At 38.4% G+C, this 17,723-nt stretch overlaps 1 protein-coding gene across 5 annotated transcripts in view; it reads right to left on the bottom strand.

The window, feature by feature from the left end:
• The window catches only part of USP54 (ubiquitin specific peptidase 54), a 96,361-nt gene that overhangs the window by 32,582 nt on the left and 46,056 nt on the right, over positions 1-17,723 (bottom strand). For all 5 annotated transcript variants that reach the window (XM_069019387.1, XM_069019390.1, XM_069019389.1 and 2 more), the window contains exons 2-7: positions 16,231-17,077; positions 13,503-13,595; positions 3,672-3,806; positions 2,433-2,546; positions 2,188-2,270; positions 210-315 (exon numbers count right to left, since the gene is read on the bottom strand). In XM_069019387.1, the coding sequence (XP_068875488.1) occupies positions 210-315; positions 2,188-2,270; positions 2,433-2,546; positions 3,672-3,806; positions 13,503-13,595; positions 16,231-16,377 (678 nt within the window). In that variant the 5' untranslated portion in view covers positions 16,378-17,077. The remainder of the gene's footprint in view (positions 1-209; positions 316-2,187; positions 2,271-2,432; positions 2,547-3,671; positions 3,807-13,502; positions 13,596-16,230; positions 17,078-17,723) is intronic.

The following is a 17,723-nucleotide window of genomic DNA, read 5'->3' as shown; positions in this document are numbered from 1 at the left end:
TTGCCTATTTATTAAAAGGCAGAACAAGGTATTAAACTCTTACTTTCAAAATCTAGCACTTACGATATACATAAAAAATAAGCATCTATTCCTGCTCTTAATACTTGTGTCTAGTCAAAGAGGCACTCACCACCACTAATTTTTCCCTTCCTTCATTGAATAACTGTGAGATACTGAATTCACACCCAAAGAAAACTAAGGCTACTCACTGGACAGTTTCGCAGGTCCCCCATAGTGCTGGCATTCTGCAGGAGCTCTCCAAACATATCCGGAGTTGGTTTCTCTCGCCTCTCCAGCATACAAATAGCTTGATTGCTTCAGTATAGACAAAGTATGGAAAAAAAAAAGTTTAATAATAAAATAAAAACACAAACCCACACTAAGCTAGTATACGTTTCACCTAAATTTCGTTAGCATTAAGAAGCTTAAAATACATAACACTTTTGATATTTCCTATTGTAGTACAGAAAAAACCACATAATTAATTGTGAATTACTACATCTTCCACAAAAATAATGCATAAAGAAAACAAGTAAAACTCAAACCAGAAATAAATTGCTTGGCTTAAATTTTATATCTTCGAAGAAAATTTCAGCATTTTGATAAATACTTGGTTTCAAAGTGAAATACTTGCTTCAAAATGTGTCCCCTTCAATAAGCACAATTATAGCAAAGTAACACTTTACTATATTTATTAAGTATTTACTATTTTATTAAGTATTAACATACTTAATAAAATTACAAACAAAAAATAGCCCAGTACCCAATTTATTTCACTGTCCAAGTTGAAAGAAAGATGACAATATGAACACAGAATATAAGTGCTTGAACAAAGCATATTCAAGTTTAAAATGGCTTCAGAGGTAAATAAATATATTACTACGTATTGGTACTTTTAAAATAATGCATGACTTAAGATCTATTGTGATATTTCATATAAAATACTGAATACCATTTACATGACTATTTTACCCTTTTTCTAATAAATAATATTCTGATATACAGTGTCTGCTGGAACCTAATGAAAAAATTCAGCTTGATGGAAAAGCAGGCAGCAGCCAAAAGGGGGATGCTTTACGGTACTCTTGCTACATGGGTAAAGTGGTACCTTTTTAAGAACTGCATGTGAAGAGCAACTAGCAATTCTCATGACAATTTTTTCAGGCTCTGTAGCTACATATCTTGCGTGCCAGACATAAAACAAGGAGAAGTTCTAAATCCCAAGAAAATTTTCAAGACAACGGATTCCTGCCTCAATCAGATTCAAAAAGCTTTTACCTGAGCAGACATCTACTCAAAGGAGACTGCTCCAGCATTAGTTCAAACAATCTGCTTTAGACCTAGTGCTCATGCCCTGTGCACCGCCTTTAATGAAAGGTCCTGGTGACCAGGACAGGTCCCCCATAACTAGATTAAACAAGAGCGCTATATTTGTCCAAGGAAAGAGGATTTGAGGAACTACAGGCTGATCAGTCTCACTCCACCACCTGGGGCCATGACAGATCAGATCAATCCACGTGGAAATCAGCTCCAGGCATGTGAAGGACCAGGTGAGTCAGAACAGCCAGCAGATTTACCGAGGGCAAACCACGTCTGACCTCCAGCGAGAATTTCCCTTTCCCCATCTTCCCCTAGTTAACGTGGAACTGCCCTGGTCACCATGGAGGAGGAAAAACCCTTACAGTTCAGAGCTGGAACAGGCAGCCCAGAGAAGTCATGGCATTTTTGTCCTTTAAGCACCTTCAAAACTCAGCTACACACAACACCAAGGAGCCTGATTTAGCTCTGAAGTTAGCCCTGCTTTAAACAGGAGGATGGAATAGATGTCCAAAGGTCTCTTTCAATGTAATTTTTTTGTTTTTCTTATCTGTCTTCTTAAATCACCTGCTCACACATTGAAGTCTTTCAAAATGTACATAAGTCCTTGCCACTACAGTTGTTAAGATTCAGAATCATAAACAAGCAGACACACTGCTCCATGCCTAAACTGCTATCTTCTGCTTTACTAAATCCTCATGTTCTTTATCAAAGCTCTGCCAACTTTGAACAAACCATGTTCTAGATATTTAAACAATAAAGATCATAAAGATCAAACTGCAACACCAGCATGGGGGGGAAAAAAGAAAAAAGGGGAAAAAAAAGTGTGGGGGAGGTGGGGAAGGTTCCCTGTGAAAAAACTCAACTCACCAGAGTGAGGTTGTGGAAATATAATGTACCATCTGGATGAAAGGTAACGGGTCAGAGGTGGCACCACAGCTGGTACAAACACACTAAAGAGAAAGAAAATATAATACATTGAAAGGATTAAACAGGTAATTCCACTGCAACACTTACGGCTGTACATTTCTTTCCTGTGGCAATGCATGTTTTAGAAATGAAAACACAAAACTTGAGAACTGGTGATTGGTATTAAGCACATATCATTACCTCACCTGTTCAAATAAAGTCATTGCAAACTTCTGATGGGAAACACAATGTGGTGCAGTGCAAATATCTTCCTTCGTCTCATCTGCAATGTGGAAGTGAATTCGCATTAGCAGGTTTTCCTAGCCAAAGGAAAAAAGGAAAAAGAATGCATTAGATAATTTCAGCTGCAGACAAAAGTTAAGATATAAATCACAAAAGTATGTCAGATGCCATAATGTTACAGACAGAAGGCTCCTGCAAATTTTTGAAAGTTACTTCAAAAACAAAGAAGTTGGTATTTCTTGTATACAAAAGAAAATGGCCTCCACTTCTGATTTGAAATGCTGCATGGTAACCATTTATTTTATTTACTAGCACTGCCAAAGATTCTGCTACTGATTTTTCTGTCCAATTCTCAAGCATCCATGGATGTGACCAAATATAACAGACAGAGTACCTATGCAGTTTTAAAATCACTGGATTGACACTAACTTCTCATCAACACAAAATAAATCAACTCCTCCATTCCACAAGAGGTTTGAAATATGTCACATCATCTACATTCTGTCAAAAAGAGGGAGAACTAATAATGAAGAGGCAGACTACATTCTGTATGAAACAAAAGGACTGAACATTTCCTAGACATTAATTCATACAACTACATCTGTTTTAAAGTTCCCAGGAGTTTTTGTCCCAAGACCTTCTCTCCTCCCATTGTTGTCAACACTAATCTGTGGGTGCCAGAAGTCTCTTAACAACTCTTCCAGCAGAACACTTTTCACCAACACTATTAGCTGCCTGGGTGGTCTATAGGCCCGCAATAAACAGGACAAGATTAATTATTTGGCAAAACAACTATAACATTGCACAACTTCCCTTGAAAAATTTTCCTGTGAAAACACAATTTCAAAAAACTGGCAAACAAAATGTCTTTTCACCCTCTTGAGGTGATCCTTAAAACTAGAATCCTGGATCATTCTTTTAGTGCAATTTTTTCATAATTCACATCTAAAGCACACTTGAGAATCCAAGCAGTACATATGCTAAAGTAAATGTAAAAATGGCTAACAATGATATTACCATTTCCAAATCATTTGTTTGGGGATCTCTCTGTGCACTTTTCCAGGCCAGACATGCAAAATCTGTTGCAGTTTGGGGAAAGGAGAAATGGAGAGCAAAAAATTAAGGGGAAAAAAAACCCAGGGAAAATTGCATAGTGGTGGGCCACCTCTGTGCCTGCCAAACCATCTTTCAGTTATACTCACAAAACATTCAGCAGCATCATCCATGATGCCCAGCTGGAAACGTTGCTCATCCTGAAATGTCTTTGCAAGAGCAGTGCGCAGGGCATCAGAAGGCAGTACCTTCTCACTACTACACTGAAACTGGTTGAATATACCCTAGTAAAAAACCAAAAAGATAGTTAAGGTACTGCATTTTTCAAAATATGACACAATTTATCTGAAAACAAACAGCAAACATTTAACTTGTTTGGATCCTGCAACACACAGATACTTGTATGGTACATAGACTACAAGAGAAAATACTAAAAGTCCTTCCTTTGAAATCCTGTGCACCTTTGTGTATTTCTTCCTTTCCTTTCACATATACAAGCGAGGGCTAGGAGTTTAAGAGGAAATTTCCCTCACTGTCAATCCCCCATGGATCTTTATTTCTCCAAATCTGATTCCTGAAGAAAATACAATGAACACCAAAACTCGCTTTTTATTCCCATTTCTCACTCTCCATTTAACTTTCTCACTTCCAGCTTACACATGCCACTTTGTTTCCTCTTTTAAGCAACTCTTTCCAAACATCTGTAGCCCTTTAACAGCCACAACTTGATACTTGCACACTTTAAAGAAATTTACCTTTCCTAAGTCCAAGAAGGTAAGAATTAGATTATTTTTGTGTGAGCATGCAGGAGGGAAAAAGCATGATGTGAATAGGAATATCAGTTCCTATGTATAGCCAGTTGTTCACTTGCTGCCATAAACCTGCATTTTCATAACTGTAACTCACACATCACCTGGGTAACCATTTGCAAGGATGAGTAGTTCTAAAAAGACACATTATTGTCTGAAGTGTGGGTTATATGCATGAAAGTTCTGTGCATATTCCCAACTGATTAAACCCCCATGTTTATTTTGTGTGCTTGCGGGCACACGTGTGTGAAATATCCGAAACATAATCTGAACAGTTAACTTTCACTGTGCCCTTCCTACAAAAACAGGAACATAATTCTGTATGCAAGATCCTCAGTTTAAGTAAAAAACTTCTAGTTCTTATTTTAATACAAGAAAACTCTCCATCACCACTGTGTTCTTTCTACATCATGTAATATGACAAGCAACCATCTTCATCAGTGTCAATCTAAAAATTCTGCTTGTCCTTTCCTACAAAACTTTCCTCACAATTTCTCTTAAAGACTATGGAAAAGCTCAATTCATACTACAGGAGAGGAAAAAGGGATCACCTTTAATTGGGCACCAGTCCTCTTTACTGCCTCCTAAACTTAGTAAAAGAAGGAGAAAACCAAACTGGTTCACCTGTTTGATTTTCTTTCAAATCTATACTAATCTGCAGTATTTCACAATTCATGTAGACTTCTTTTAATTACAGAAACCTTCTCCCCAACATACTTAGGATCTATATTAATTGGAAATAATCTAAATCTTTCTCTCCTGTAACTACTTTTACTTGTTTCTTTTCAGGAATTGAGAAGGTAAACTGGGAAGTTTGCCAAATGGTACAATCTTGTCTGATTTGAGGAAGCTGGAAAAAGTGCAGAGCACAGCTGTCACTGCACAGGCAGCAAACCAACCTCCATGCCCCTGCCATTTCTGCCCATAGGAATGGTACAATTTATAGTGCTGATATAATCTAAGATAGATGTAATATGACAATCTCTCTTTCATTTTGTTGGTCCTCATTCACAGGTGAGAGCCCATTGTGCTGAAGCCCACAGCTCTTCTACTATTGCTTTTATTAGAGTATCACAGAATAAGGAGAAAAGCATAATGAAGAGAAAGCTGTGAGACAGTATCATACTTTGTGAATTACAGACAATACCCCTCCTCAGCTATCATTTATATATACATATATAAAACTGAAAGAATGACAAAGTCTCTGCACTTAAACTTGATTGCCATTTCTGTCACTCTGATAACTGAGCAAGTTTCATGTTTCATTAGTGAATTTTCTCATTTCAGTGACCCTCAAAAAAAACCAAAGGCAGTGAAATATAACTCCATCCTGCTTCACACTTTACATTAAATAGTTTAAGAGCACTTGAAAATATTCACAACTGTGCTTTAGAAATGTGTTTATTCTGTTTATTCAGTCTCACTTCATAGATTTGGAAACTGAGACACTTGTCTAGCGACTGGTCCACAACCTCACTGCTGTGAGCTGATGGGCAGGACCTGGTTTGCTTCAATGAGAGCCCTGAAATGGCTGTGCACCCCTGGGGGCAAGAAACAATGCAGGCTCTAAACTAGGTAAAAGGAGAAGCAAGCAAGAAAACTGAAACTCTTCTTTTAAATTGCACTCTTTAAAGTAACAGTATACTTACCATGGAACAAAAAATTATTAAGCAATGGCAATTCTGCAAAGAATGCAAAAATCAGGATGTAGCAGATCCCAATATTACATGGAAGAATGCTTCCTCAAATTTGTAATGACATAGCACACAATGGTACAGTCTTATTTAGATTACAAGGGAAAAAATATCTTAAAACCAGTGAGTAATTGTGCATTTTAATCTAATAAAGATCAAATCTTATTATGTCATTGCACAGTGCTGTTTAGAGCATGTTGGAACCCAGTGCTTGTAGGGAGTCCCAAAAGCACCTCAAATGGAGTCAAAAGCACTTTGAGTTTGGTTTTCCTTAGGTTTTAGTCAGCGGGGTTGGGTTGGAGTTTTTTGGGGGAGATGGGGTTGTTGGGGTTCTCCCCTTCAGAACAGGTCTTTCTTGTCTCTCAACCTCCGATGAACAGGTGTGGCATTTCCTGCATTTTCATCACTTTAAATTACCTAAGTCAGATCTTCCCCCTTAATTTAAGGTCTTGCCTGTGAGCGATACTGTTAATTGCTCAAACATTTGTTCCGAACACAGGTATGACAGCCAGCTGGGTGCAGACCAGGAAAGCCCTCCTGATTCTGCCCCAGGAGTTCTCATGGCACCTTTCTTCCAAGTGTTTATGGAACATGAGAACTTTATAAATGAAACATTCAAACTTCATTCTCCTCCACATACTTCTTCTGAAACTGAAGATGGTGGAAATCCCATCAGTGTACTGACTGCAGTGATGATCTCTTTCAATGGCTACATTCCAACACAAATGAGCATGTCCCTAACAGTGGCAACAAAATGAATGGACGCTGCTAAAAGCCTCATGAAAAAAGGAAGTTTCTTCCATTTTACCAGTTTGCAGTAACTAAAATCAAGGATGTTGAACAAAAAAAGAATTAGCTTAACATAAAATCTAAGAATTACTAATACCATAATAATAGCAGTACTTTGATTTCTACACTGAGGACATGTTCTTGGCATGTTGGTCAGTCTACAAGCTAAGACAGAACAGTATGAGCAAGGGATTTTTCAGATAGAGAGTCTGTGTTCTGCTTATACTTCATTCCTATGAGGTCTGTATGGAAAAGAAGCCCATTTCCCTTCACATCCTCTTCCCTACAGCTCTTCAAAAGTCTGGAAAGGGTAGCAGAGAATAAAATTAGGAAGCGCAAGTGTTCTTTAAGACCAATAAATTTGCAAAGTCCACCTAGTTGCATATAGTCCTTCCCCAAATACTAAGTCAGGATCAACTCCAGTGACATTGTTACCTTTCACCAGCTTGCTCTCAGATGGATCAACCATCCCAAACAATCAATTGTAGGGCCTTGCTTGGCTTTTTACTTTTCAGAAGGCTTTTTCCTAGTTTTTTACCTGAAGGCTTCATATCTTTTCTATTACTACACAGCTGGGCCTCTGACACCCATCAGAACAAAGCCCTGTTGAGTCAGTGGGCTTCCAAAATAATGTCCTCCACTTGGGAAGCGTGGGTGCGGGGATCAGTATGAACTTTCTAGCTGTATATTGATCAAGTATCAAATAAAGGAAAACAACCTAAGGTTTGAGACAAGGAACATTTATCATGCAACTCTTCAAGAAACCTTGAAGATATTTCAGAACACTAAAATTCACATGCATGATCATAAATCAAGTTATTTTTCACCTGGTTTAGAGAATAAAGATAGCAAGTATACTTTTAGGTAATTCATGGGATTTACATACATTCTTGGGAGATCTGCTCCCAATTATCTTTAATAGTGTTTGGAATCAACTTCCTCCCTAGTAAAGTATTCCATTTATTTGGGGTAAACTGACATCTGTAGTGTGTAACTAACTAAACTGATGAAACAAACCAAACCTGATACACATGTGCCTTTTTAATCAAGCATGCTAAAGTAGGCTGACATAAGAATAAATTAATGGCTGAAGACAATAGGCAACAGCTACTGAATCAGATCAGCGTTCATGCACTGTAATTTTGAGTTGTGTCCTTGGCAGCTTTCTGAGAACTAACTATTCCCTTCCAGAATTACACAGAAGTTTCTTCTGTATAGGGATATCACAGCAGCTCTAGTGGTATGGTATTTCAAAGAACAAAACATGTTCACCTCAAATGCCTTAGTATTACCTACACTAATCAATTGTTTCTGGGTTTTGGTGATGGGGTTTCTGTTTGTATAAATTTTTTAAGCTTTCTCTCCATTTCAATAGCATGCCCTTCTTACCCTGTTCAATTCAGTGAACCTTTTTTTCTTGCTTATAATACCTAATCTCTCATTCAGAACATCACACTCTCCCAGTGAATCCTCATACTCAGTACAACAACCTGTTTCAAATGGCTGGTAAAAATCACTTTTCCCCTATCCAAACACATCAGCCTCCACCCACAGTATTTCCACTAGCTCACATTTCCTCCCCACATTTCCTCGTGGTATATTCACCTTCAAGGTTGCAATAAATTCTAGCTCTATTTGGTTTTGTGTCTTTTGATCTCTTTTCAAACCTCAAAGTCTGATAACAATCAACTTAGATTTCCATTTATTCCTTTCTTTTTATGTCTTTTCCATTTGTACTCACACTGTACCCTGAATATTAAGATCAGGTCCCCAGTACAGACTGTCAAGTCAGGCACCCCTGGTTACTACCAAAATCAAGTAAAAATAATACTTTCTACAAGTGTTGTTTAGGAGGGTGGCAGGAAAAGAAATCCAAATCATAGAATATGCACATCTACTAGGTAACAATTCACTAACTGCTTGATTAAGATCAAAACAGTCAACTGTTATTTGGAAGCTTCAATTACCAGTTTATTAACTGAGGAAACTGTACTTGCTGCTAGTTTATTTGGCAGACAGTTAACTGCAAGTGCCAACTGAAAAAAGAAGTTCAAACAATAAAAGTAATTATTTTATGTATTTTGACTACTGTTTTACCCTGAAATACTACTGTGATTTGAAATAAGCATAAAACAAGAGGATTACTGTCTCAATCACATGACGAACATTTCATAATAAATCACTCCATTTCAAGCAAGTGGCTTATCAGAACCAACTGTAGTCATTCCACTTTTTAAAGCGCTGTAAAACCTTCCTGTTCTCTACTTTCATCTTAGACAAAAACATCATTTCTACATAGAAATTCACATTCTTCCTGCTTTTGTTGCACATGACAAAACAACAGAAAAGACCAGCCCTATTGGAATTTATCAATCAATAGAACATTCTTCTTTGTGACCTACAAAAAACACTCTGTCCTATATCCTGGCACTGTGGAGCTCCCGGTACAATCCCTGGAAGGAGAACAAACTCTCTGTGGCATGCTCAGTACAGTGGACGGATTTCCCCCTTCCTACCCTCTTCCAGCTGTGATAAACACCAAAGCAAAGTCATGCTGAAAAAAAAGGAAAATAAACCAAATCATAGTAGACTTCAGCATAAATAATAAATCAAAAAGCTGTTCCAGTGTTTCAGCAGGCAAACCACACAGTGGTAAGGACAGCTTTTGTAGTGAAAAAAATATTTAAATAATGCCACATCTTAAGGAACAGCGTTTGGGATTCCAGCACAGAGTCTGCAGCTCTCCTTTTTTATAGCTGTTGATGCAAGGCTCCTTCCAAATAACCAAGGAAAGTATATCTGAAATGATTTTAAGGTTCATTTTCTAGCCACATAAAAACAGCCACATAGCACATCAAGTTTTAAAATCAAGAATTTGTGAAATGGAAGTCTTCAATGTGGTACAAAAATAAAATGTGATTTGATCAGGTATGACATCACTGTTCTGTGATCCCATATTTGAACTTACAAGTAAAATTTAGAGAGCTAGCTGAGCATTTACAGTAAATACTGTGCATGATATCAGAATCCCTAGATACATACAGTTGCAGCAAGCCAAAAAAGCGTGGAAAAAATACAACTTCTTCAGTGTTATTCAAAGGCTAAATTTAGCTTAGAGAAGACTATCTTCCTCTAGAGTCAAAGAGAAGAGGATGTCACCTTCAGAGTAACATTTTAGAGCCAGAGAAGAGCATGAACCCTCTCTGTACAACACAGAAGGTGTCAGGTATGCTATGAAGGGACCCTGAAGTGAAGTGGGGGAACATGGCATAGGCTCCTCCCCACAAGTGTTGTCCCCTTCCCGGGCCGGGCTGGAATCCGAACATGCCAGCATGCTCTGAAGAAGAGTAAACATGTCCTGCCTCCACCTTGCTTGGTCTGGACAAGTATGTTGGGCAGATCCACCTGAGAGCATGCAAGGCTAATTACCTCTCCCCAGCCCCTAACAGGAGATTTTCGCATGGTATAGAGCTCCAAATTCTGGTGTTCCCACTGGATCCAGCCACTTCTTCTCCCTCATCTTAGCAAAGCCTAAGGCAAGATTCAAGAGAAAGAGGATGTCAAAGATCTGGAGGCTAAGCCAGCATTACTCTGGCAGGACAACAGTTAAAGGCTTCCAGAGCAGAATGGAGAGCTGGGGCAGGGGAAGAGATGAGCACAGACGGGAGGGGATGACCCTGCTGCACTAGGACACAAAACATGCTCTTGGTGATGCTTGCAGTATTAGGTGCACATTAAGCACATAATCCCACTTGTCTTAAACAAGTTTGCACATACCATGTACCAGACAGACAGACTTTCACAGGAGAAAAAATAGAGCAATTTGAAAACACTGATCCAGAGGGCAGCAGAGAACAAGTAAATACTTTAAACAGATTTCTCCCCCTTCTACTGCCTGCTTAAGGAGTTTGAGGATGAATGTGACCATCTCCACGGTTTGGGGCTGTCCCTTGTGAATACCCATACCTTTTTGGCTGCATTCAAGCAAGACAGCTAATGTTTCTGGTCTCCAGAGGTTTTCTGGGGGGTTGAGGGGAGGTTTGCACCTCCAGTTTCACTTGGAGTCAAGTGACAGCCTTTAAAATTCACCTTTATAATAATATTTGACTTGAAAACAACACAAAATGGGGGGGGAACTTTCAAGTACTTATGTACACACATCAACATTTTACGTAAGATAATAAAGGTGAAAGCTTGGCACATTATGACCCAGAGAAAGAGGTTCTGGAACAGGCTTGGGTAGAACACACAGCAATCTCCCATTGAAGAACAGACTAGATAGAGAAAATGCTAACTTTTTGATTTGGATCCAGTTGGAATTTATTTATTTTTTCAAGTACTGGTTGCTGCCCACATTCATAAATACTTGTCTAGGTAATTCTTTAATTGCTTATGCGTTCTTTAGAGCTTCTGTGAGCTCTAGGAATTCTGCACACAACCAGACACAAGTTTCCCAAAATGTGCAAAAGTAGTAGAGAATTTCGTGCAATAGTATTGTTTTATTGGAAATTAAGGGTTGTAACACCTCCCAGCAAGGAACATTATTGCTAAGAACTTCAGGCAGAAAAAACCAAACAAAACCAAAAACACACACATACACAAAAAATCCTTGCACATATTTGAGAGTGAAAAGAGAGAGCAGCAACTTTTTCAAAGGCTGCTTAATTAAAAAAATAAGCATATGGCTGTAGGCATAGAATTTGTAAATTCTGCCAACTTCACGTGTCATTTACAAGTTTATAATAGCACGGTATGCACTTCAAAACATCAAAAGCAAGGATTTTACCAACAAAACTACACATTCTTTGACCCAATGTATGCTTTTAATACATATATTCCAGAGATCCTGTCATCTTCCAGTTTCACTGTAGTGCTTTCCCTCTCATACAGGTACTGCTAATCCACATGATGCATCTTTGTCCGGAGCTCATCTTTCAAGACCAGTTCCGCCAAGGTTCGTCCTCTCCTTTTTCCCGTAATATCCTTTCACATCCCTCTCCCTCTCTTTCAGTACTCTATACAGAAAGACTTTTAACTATTATCTTCATATTAAAACCTGGACTCCAGTGCAGATTTGAGAGTCTACTTTCACTCATGGCAGAACCTGTCTGATCTCCTGGCATTTCTTTGATACATCATGCTGTAAGGTTACACCCCAGAATGGCAAAAGCTTACATTCATGGTAAATTCCTAAATCCTTTTCTTTCTGACCTCATCTTGGCTAACAAAGAATGCCAACGATCCCTTGACATTACTCGAGGGCATGATCCAAAAAATAACTTTACATCATCCCACTGAACTTAATGAACTCAGATCATGACTAAGTCTTGTCATTCCCCTTTAAGGAAGGGGACATGCAATACTCCATCTTTTCTTTGTCTGAAGAGCTGTATCTCACTTTGGATGCACTACCTTGCTCCTCTGTTACCTCCTCTTCTGATGATACTGCTGTAAATATCATCCTCTCTCATCATTTCAACAGATATGGCTTGAGACAAATTTCCCTTCAGAAAAAGATAAATTCTCTTACTTCATTCCTTAATAGTCTCCTCTTTGCTGTTTATTTGCAAGGAAAAACCCCTTAATAACAGTCCGAAAACTCACTAGATAATTCATTTCAAGCCTGTCTCTACCAGAGCCCCTGTGATATTACTTAACAGCACCAAGACAGCTGTTATATCATAAATATTGTCTGGGAATGTCAGATGATCTTAATTTAAACCTGCACACTCTGCCATCTTCATAAGACATGCTGTCTGTCCTTTTCATTACTGCACACAGAATTCATGACACAAATTCTCCCACAATTAATTTATATATTTAGTTGGATTTTACAACACACTTGTGATCAAAGAAAATGTCTCAGTCTCAATTTCAGAAAGGGAAATCACTGCTCAAGAAGATTAAAGATGGTATTTTCATCATCTTTGCATCATGTCCATTTCTCCCACAAGAACCTAGGGGTTTTGAGCTAGCAAAATTTAGAAAGGAGGCCACAAAAAACCCCTAGAACTGCAACAAATTGATTGATAGAGACAAACAGAGACACAGGATTGCACAGTTTACTCAAGTACATAGCAGTACTCAGAATCAGAGCTAGCATCTAGATCTTTCTGTCCAGGCAGCCTCTGTAACAGTCAGTTATTGCATCTGCAGCTACAAACAGAATTGATGCTTTTTAACACAGAGAGTACAAAGAGCGGAGCCATTTAATACAGACATCAATATTTACAGTAGAAAATAGCCTTTTAGTCTTACATAATCAACAGTTTTGAACAGAAAGGCTTAGCTAAATAGCCTTTGCCATCCTGACGTTTAAAGCAGCTCTGAAGGGAAAGGTAAATGTTGATGAGCACACTAACTGTATATGGTATTATATTCGTACACCAAATGATAAATTGGGAAAAATTAAACAAATTTGTATTTTACTGCTTGAAGTAACGGAGACTCACAATGACCTGCACACCATTAAGAAGAGTCCTTGTGACTGAAACTTTACCAATGGTATTTTCACAATTTTTTGGCTTGAACACATTTTAGAAATTGGGTCTTGGACCACTAGCTATCACATTTATCCTGCTGTCACAAATTTTCAGGAGCAAGTTTGATTATATATATTAACTAAATATCCTAAATATTTCTGTTCAAACTTTTAAAAAATGGTTTTCAATGTATTTCTAACTTTTACCTTAAGAGCACAGAAGATGCAAGAATCACCCATACATTTGTGCGTTGTGATCTGCCGGAAACTGCGGCGAAAAATGTCCAGGTGCCAAAGAACCTAAAACACAAAAAGGGGCAGAGCCAATTTTATGAATATATAAAATAAAATACTTCATAAGCTTCTGATTAAAACTGCACATGCTGAATAATCCAAGAAGTGATCAGTGAACATTGCCTTTAAAAGGGGTGCCTTTTATCTAACTGCAAGTTGAAGTTTTCAACTTTCCTCTTTAGCTGTAACCTTCACATGTTACTTTACAATAGGACCTTCCTCTGAATTTCTTGCCACGTGCTTTTAGACTACAAAACTTGCTTCTTTACCCACGTAGCAGGGCTAGCTTAAACAGCACATGCCCTGACTGCTCTCCTGTGCTAGCACCAGGGCCGGCTGCTGGGCAACAGCACCATGAAGCTGAGCACAGCTGCCAAGGACACCCCGTGGACTGCAGGGAATGAAACTCTTCCCTTCTTCCAATCCTACACAGCTTTCTTGTTCTGAGCAGAAAGCCCAAATGCTGAAAAAACTGAGCACCAACAGCATACACATTAACAAGTTCATGCAAGTGAAAATGGTGAAACGCTAAAATCCGTTATGCCCAGCATTATCATTACTAAGTGCACTCGTAGGCCATGATTACTAACCATAGCCTGTTAGAGCACTTATACCTTTCTCTCAGGACAGGTATGGTGGTAATACCAGGTATGTGACTAGGCAGGGTCACAGCACAGAAGAGCAAGCAGGCTTTTATATGTTCTGCTAGCAACAATGACAGGTGGCATTTGCTCTAACAGCACCATGTTTTTTTATTCTTCAGCTTTACCACTAAATCTGTGCACTCTTGAGAAACTATTCAAATTTGTATCTGTAAAATAGCAACAATACCCACCTCTGAGGTGTTTCACAGCGAGCTCTTTATGTATAAACGTGGTCAGCACCGGCAACTCCAGGTTCAACTAACAGTAACTGAACTTTCCTGCAAACCTCAGTGTCACCAGCCTTTCAGAAGGCAGAAGCTTGAACTGAAAGAAACCCTGACCTAAATCACGTCCTACCAGGTTCTGGACAGAGCAGCAAGGTCCAGGCTGACATGTGACTGGCTAAATGCCTCCTTAGCACAAATAGAGGAACTAAACTTCTTATTTCTGATGAATTTGCCTAGAGCAAGAAAAAATTTAGCACCCTGGCAAAGTTTCTGCTGGTTTCAAGAAGTGTTTCCAACAGGAAAATTTGTATTTAAACCACAGTAATATGCAATAATCTGTAAGTTTCCCAAAACTTCATAATTACCATGGCTATGTTTATACTCGACTATCCCTGTATTTAGGGCCTGGGAGGCAACATAAGCCTTGAAAACATCTGATTACACACAAACATTCCTGAAGAACTACTGCAGACTTTACAAAAGGACAAAAAATTACATTTAGGAATGAGTCCAATTTTTTTATGTAACTGCCTTTGGAGTTTAGTTTGAATGTTTAAAGAAATTCATAAGAGCAAGGAGTAAAAAACATTCAAGAGCATTTCAGACTAAGTGTTAAATAATTAGGATAAACCCCAGAAGTACGTATTTTATGAAATTATGACCGTCTTTTTTTTTTTTTTTAATTCAGCTTTGATCGTAAGTACTTTCAGTATCCTATCTCTCTTGAGATTTAGAAGAAAAGGGTTTCTGTAGCAGACTAAAGACCAGGTCATATGCTTTCATCTTCTTGTATGGCATGCAGCTGATGTTAGGATCTACTTAGTCCTGACCTAGGTTTAGTAACTCAGTATTAGGAGGCAGCCAGTCATTACACCTTACAGCTGGTAATTGATGGTGATTGATACATAACATCACTGGAAATTTCTCTTTGTTCTGTATTTCCTAATATATTAAGCCTATTGAGGGTCATAGGTATACATATTTGTATTATTTGCACTGGGGCTATATGGAAGCCTGAAGTTCATCAAGAACCTGATTGTGCCCATGGAAAAAAAAAAAACAAAAACAAAAAAACCCAGAACAGAAAACCAAACCCATAGTGACACAGTCTGTGCTGCACAGAGAAGTCATTATGAAGGGATGGAAACTGATGTGAAGGGGTTTTAAGCCCGGCTGCCAAAATGACTGAATCTCAACCATCAGACATTCAAAACATCTAAATGGTGACAAGACCTGTATAGCAGCCATACCACCCCACTGAATTTGGCACCAGAAAAGGTTTTTCTTCTAAATCAAAAGGTAAACACTCAGTCATTTAAACTAAGCTACAAATCAGCCGCCAGAAAGAAAACTGCACTACATAAAATGAATCTTGTATAGGTATTATCAAACCTTGACCTTGAGTAGTTCAACAAAAAAATTAAATTTACTTTTAAGGAGTATCCATTCTGCAACCTATGCAATATTCTATTATTTTAAAATAAATTTTCTATGTATATTTTTACCTTTGGTTGACATTCTACAAGCCTACACAAACAAGACATTCACGTACAGTAAACAATGACTAGGTAAATTTGACTGTTGAATTCACCAGGAAAACCTGAAAATTAAAAAGCTGTTCAATAACACTATCTGTTTTTCCAAATGTAGCTTTACTCTACCTAGGCCACCAATAATTACGTACTCAAGTTTCACTATATTTCTTGCACAGTGCCTAGGAAAATACTACAACAGACAGAGGGCACAGCGAGAAACATTCTGTGATCTTACCTGCAGCGCACTATTCAGGAAGCAACTGTTCTGTCCCGGTTCATTGCTGAGACCTTTACTGGGTGCTATTGAGGTGGTATTTCGTGGAGTAAACATGCCCTGTACATTCCCCCGACCCACAGAAAAGTAATTTCTTTTCCAAGACATCTTCCAGTTTCAGCTGTAGAAAATGCAGGTTTAGGCTGGCAGAATATTTGATTTGATCAGATCCTTCCTTTCAAAAAATTCAAAACTGGAACAACATCCAATCTTCCTTAAACTATAGTTGAAACAGTATTTAGCCTTTTGCCAGGATTCAAGGAGTTGGCTTCTTTTAAATCCAGCCTGGGATGCTATTCTTCATTTGCAGCTAACGCATGCAAAAACCTCCTTTACAAGTAGCCACATAGAACATTTGCAAAGGGAAGGAATCCATGGTTGTGCAAGTTCATGTTATGCTGCTTCTCCCTCTTCCAAACAGGCAGGAACTTCAGAGAACAAATGGCAAATCAAGGAGGTCCCAGACTCAAGACAAGAAAAACAACAACTTCCTCCCACACCCCCAAAAACACAGCTTCTGTAATCCTTCTATAATCCTACTGCAGAAGATGGGAAAAATCCAATTAGTAAGGGAGCAAAGAAACCAAAACACAACCTTGGCAGCTCCCTTTCAGTTACATCTATCTTGGGTGATGAAAGAGACATTATCCTCACAGGGGAAAAAGAAGTAACTCCAGAACGTGAGAGCGAAGAGCTTTAAAGAAGCAGAAAGTCTCCAATACAGTTCTTCTAATTCTGCATGCGCTCTTTAGAAATTTCTTCTCCTGATCCTCCTTTTGCAATCGGAATGCCCAGCCGTGCCAGAAAGCTTGAGAGAGAAAAATAATCAAATGCTTGCGTCATTTAATTACTCTCTTGGTTGTGTGGTGTTCTGCCAAGACCACTGTTGCCTCACCTCCCACAATACACTGAATCTTCAGAGACAAAGCAAAAAATGTAAACGTTCCTCCACCCAAAAAATAAAATAATACAGAAAAGAACAGAGGATTCTGAGAAAAGCATGGAAGAGTAAGGAGGCTTGGAGTATGTTGGAAGGGTTAAGAAGGAAACTAGATTAAAAAACTAAACCACAACATTCAAGTGAACCCCATGGCAGTAGTCAAACATATATATCCTTTACAGTCTTGTAGTGTTATTTTTTTTAATGTATCTTATTCATTCAAATGATTACATGAGGATTTCTCATTCTATGAATACACGTTAACACATTCTCCACCCTAGAACTGGGATTTTGCACTGAACATTGAAGGCACAAGGCTCATCCCTGACTCAGCAATCCACAGCACTCTCCAGGAAAAAACAGTCTCCAAACTTCCTTCATCAGAAACGATGTGTACCTCTAAAATGTTACTTTACCTAGGTACATGGGATATATGATGTCTTATAAAAGGCATAGAAGCTTCTGAAGAAGACAGAACAATTATTCAACAGAAAGTGCTCTTCCAACAAGTTCA

Source organism: Aphelocoma coerulescens, chromosome 6 (assembly GCF_041296385.1).
Source record: "Aphelocoma coerulescens isolate FSJ_1873_10779 chromosome 6, UR_Acoe_1.0, whole genome shotgun sequence".
NCBI classification, from domain to species: domain Eukaryota; kingdom Metazoa; phylum Chordata; class Aves; order Passeriformes; family Corvidae; genus Aphelocoma; species Aphelocoma coerulescens.
This window is presented reverse-complemented; position numbering and strand designations above follow the sequence as displayed.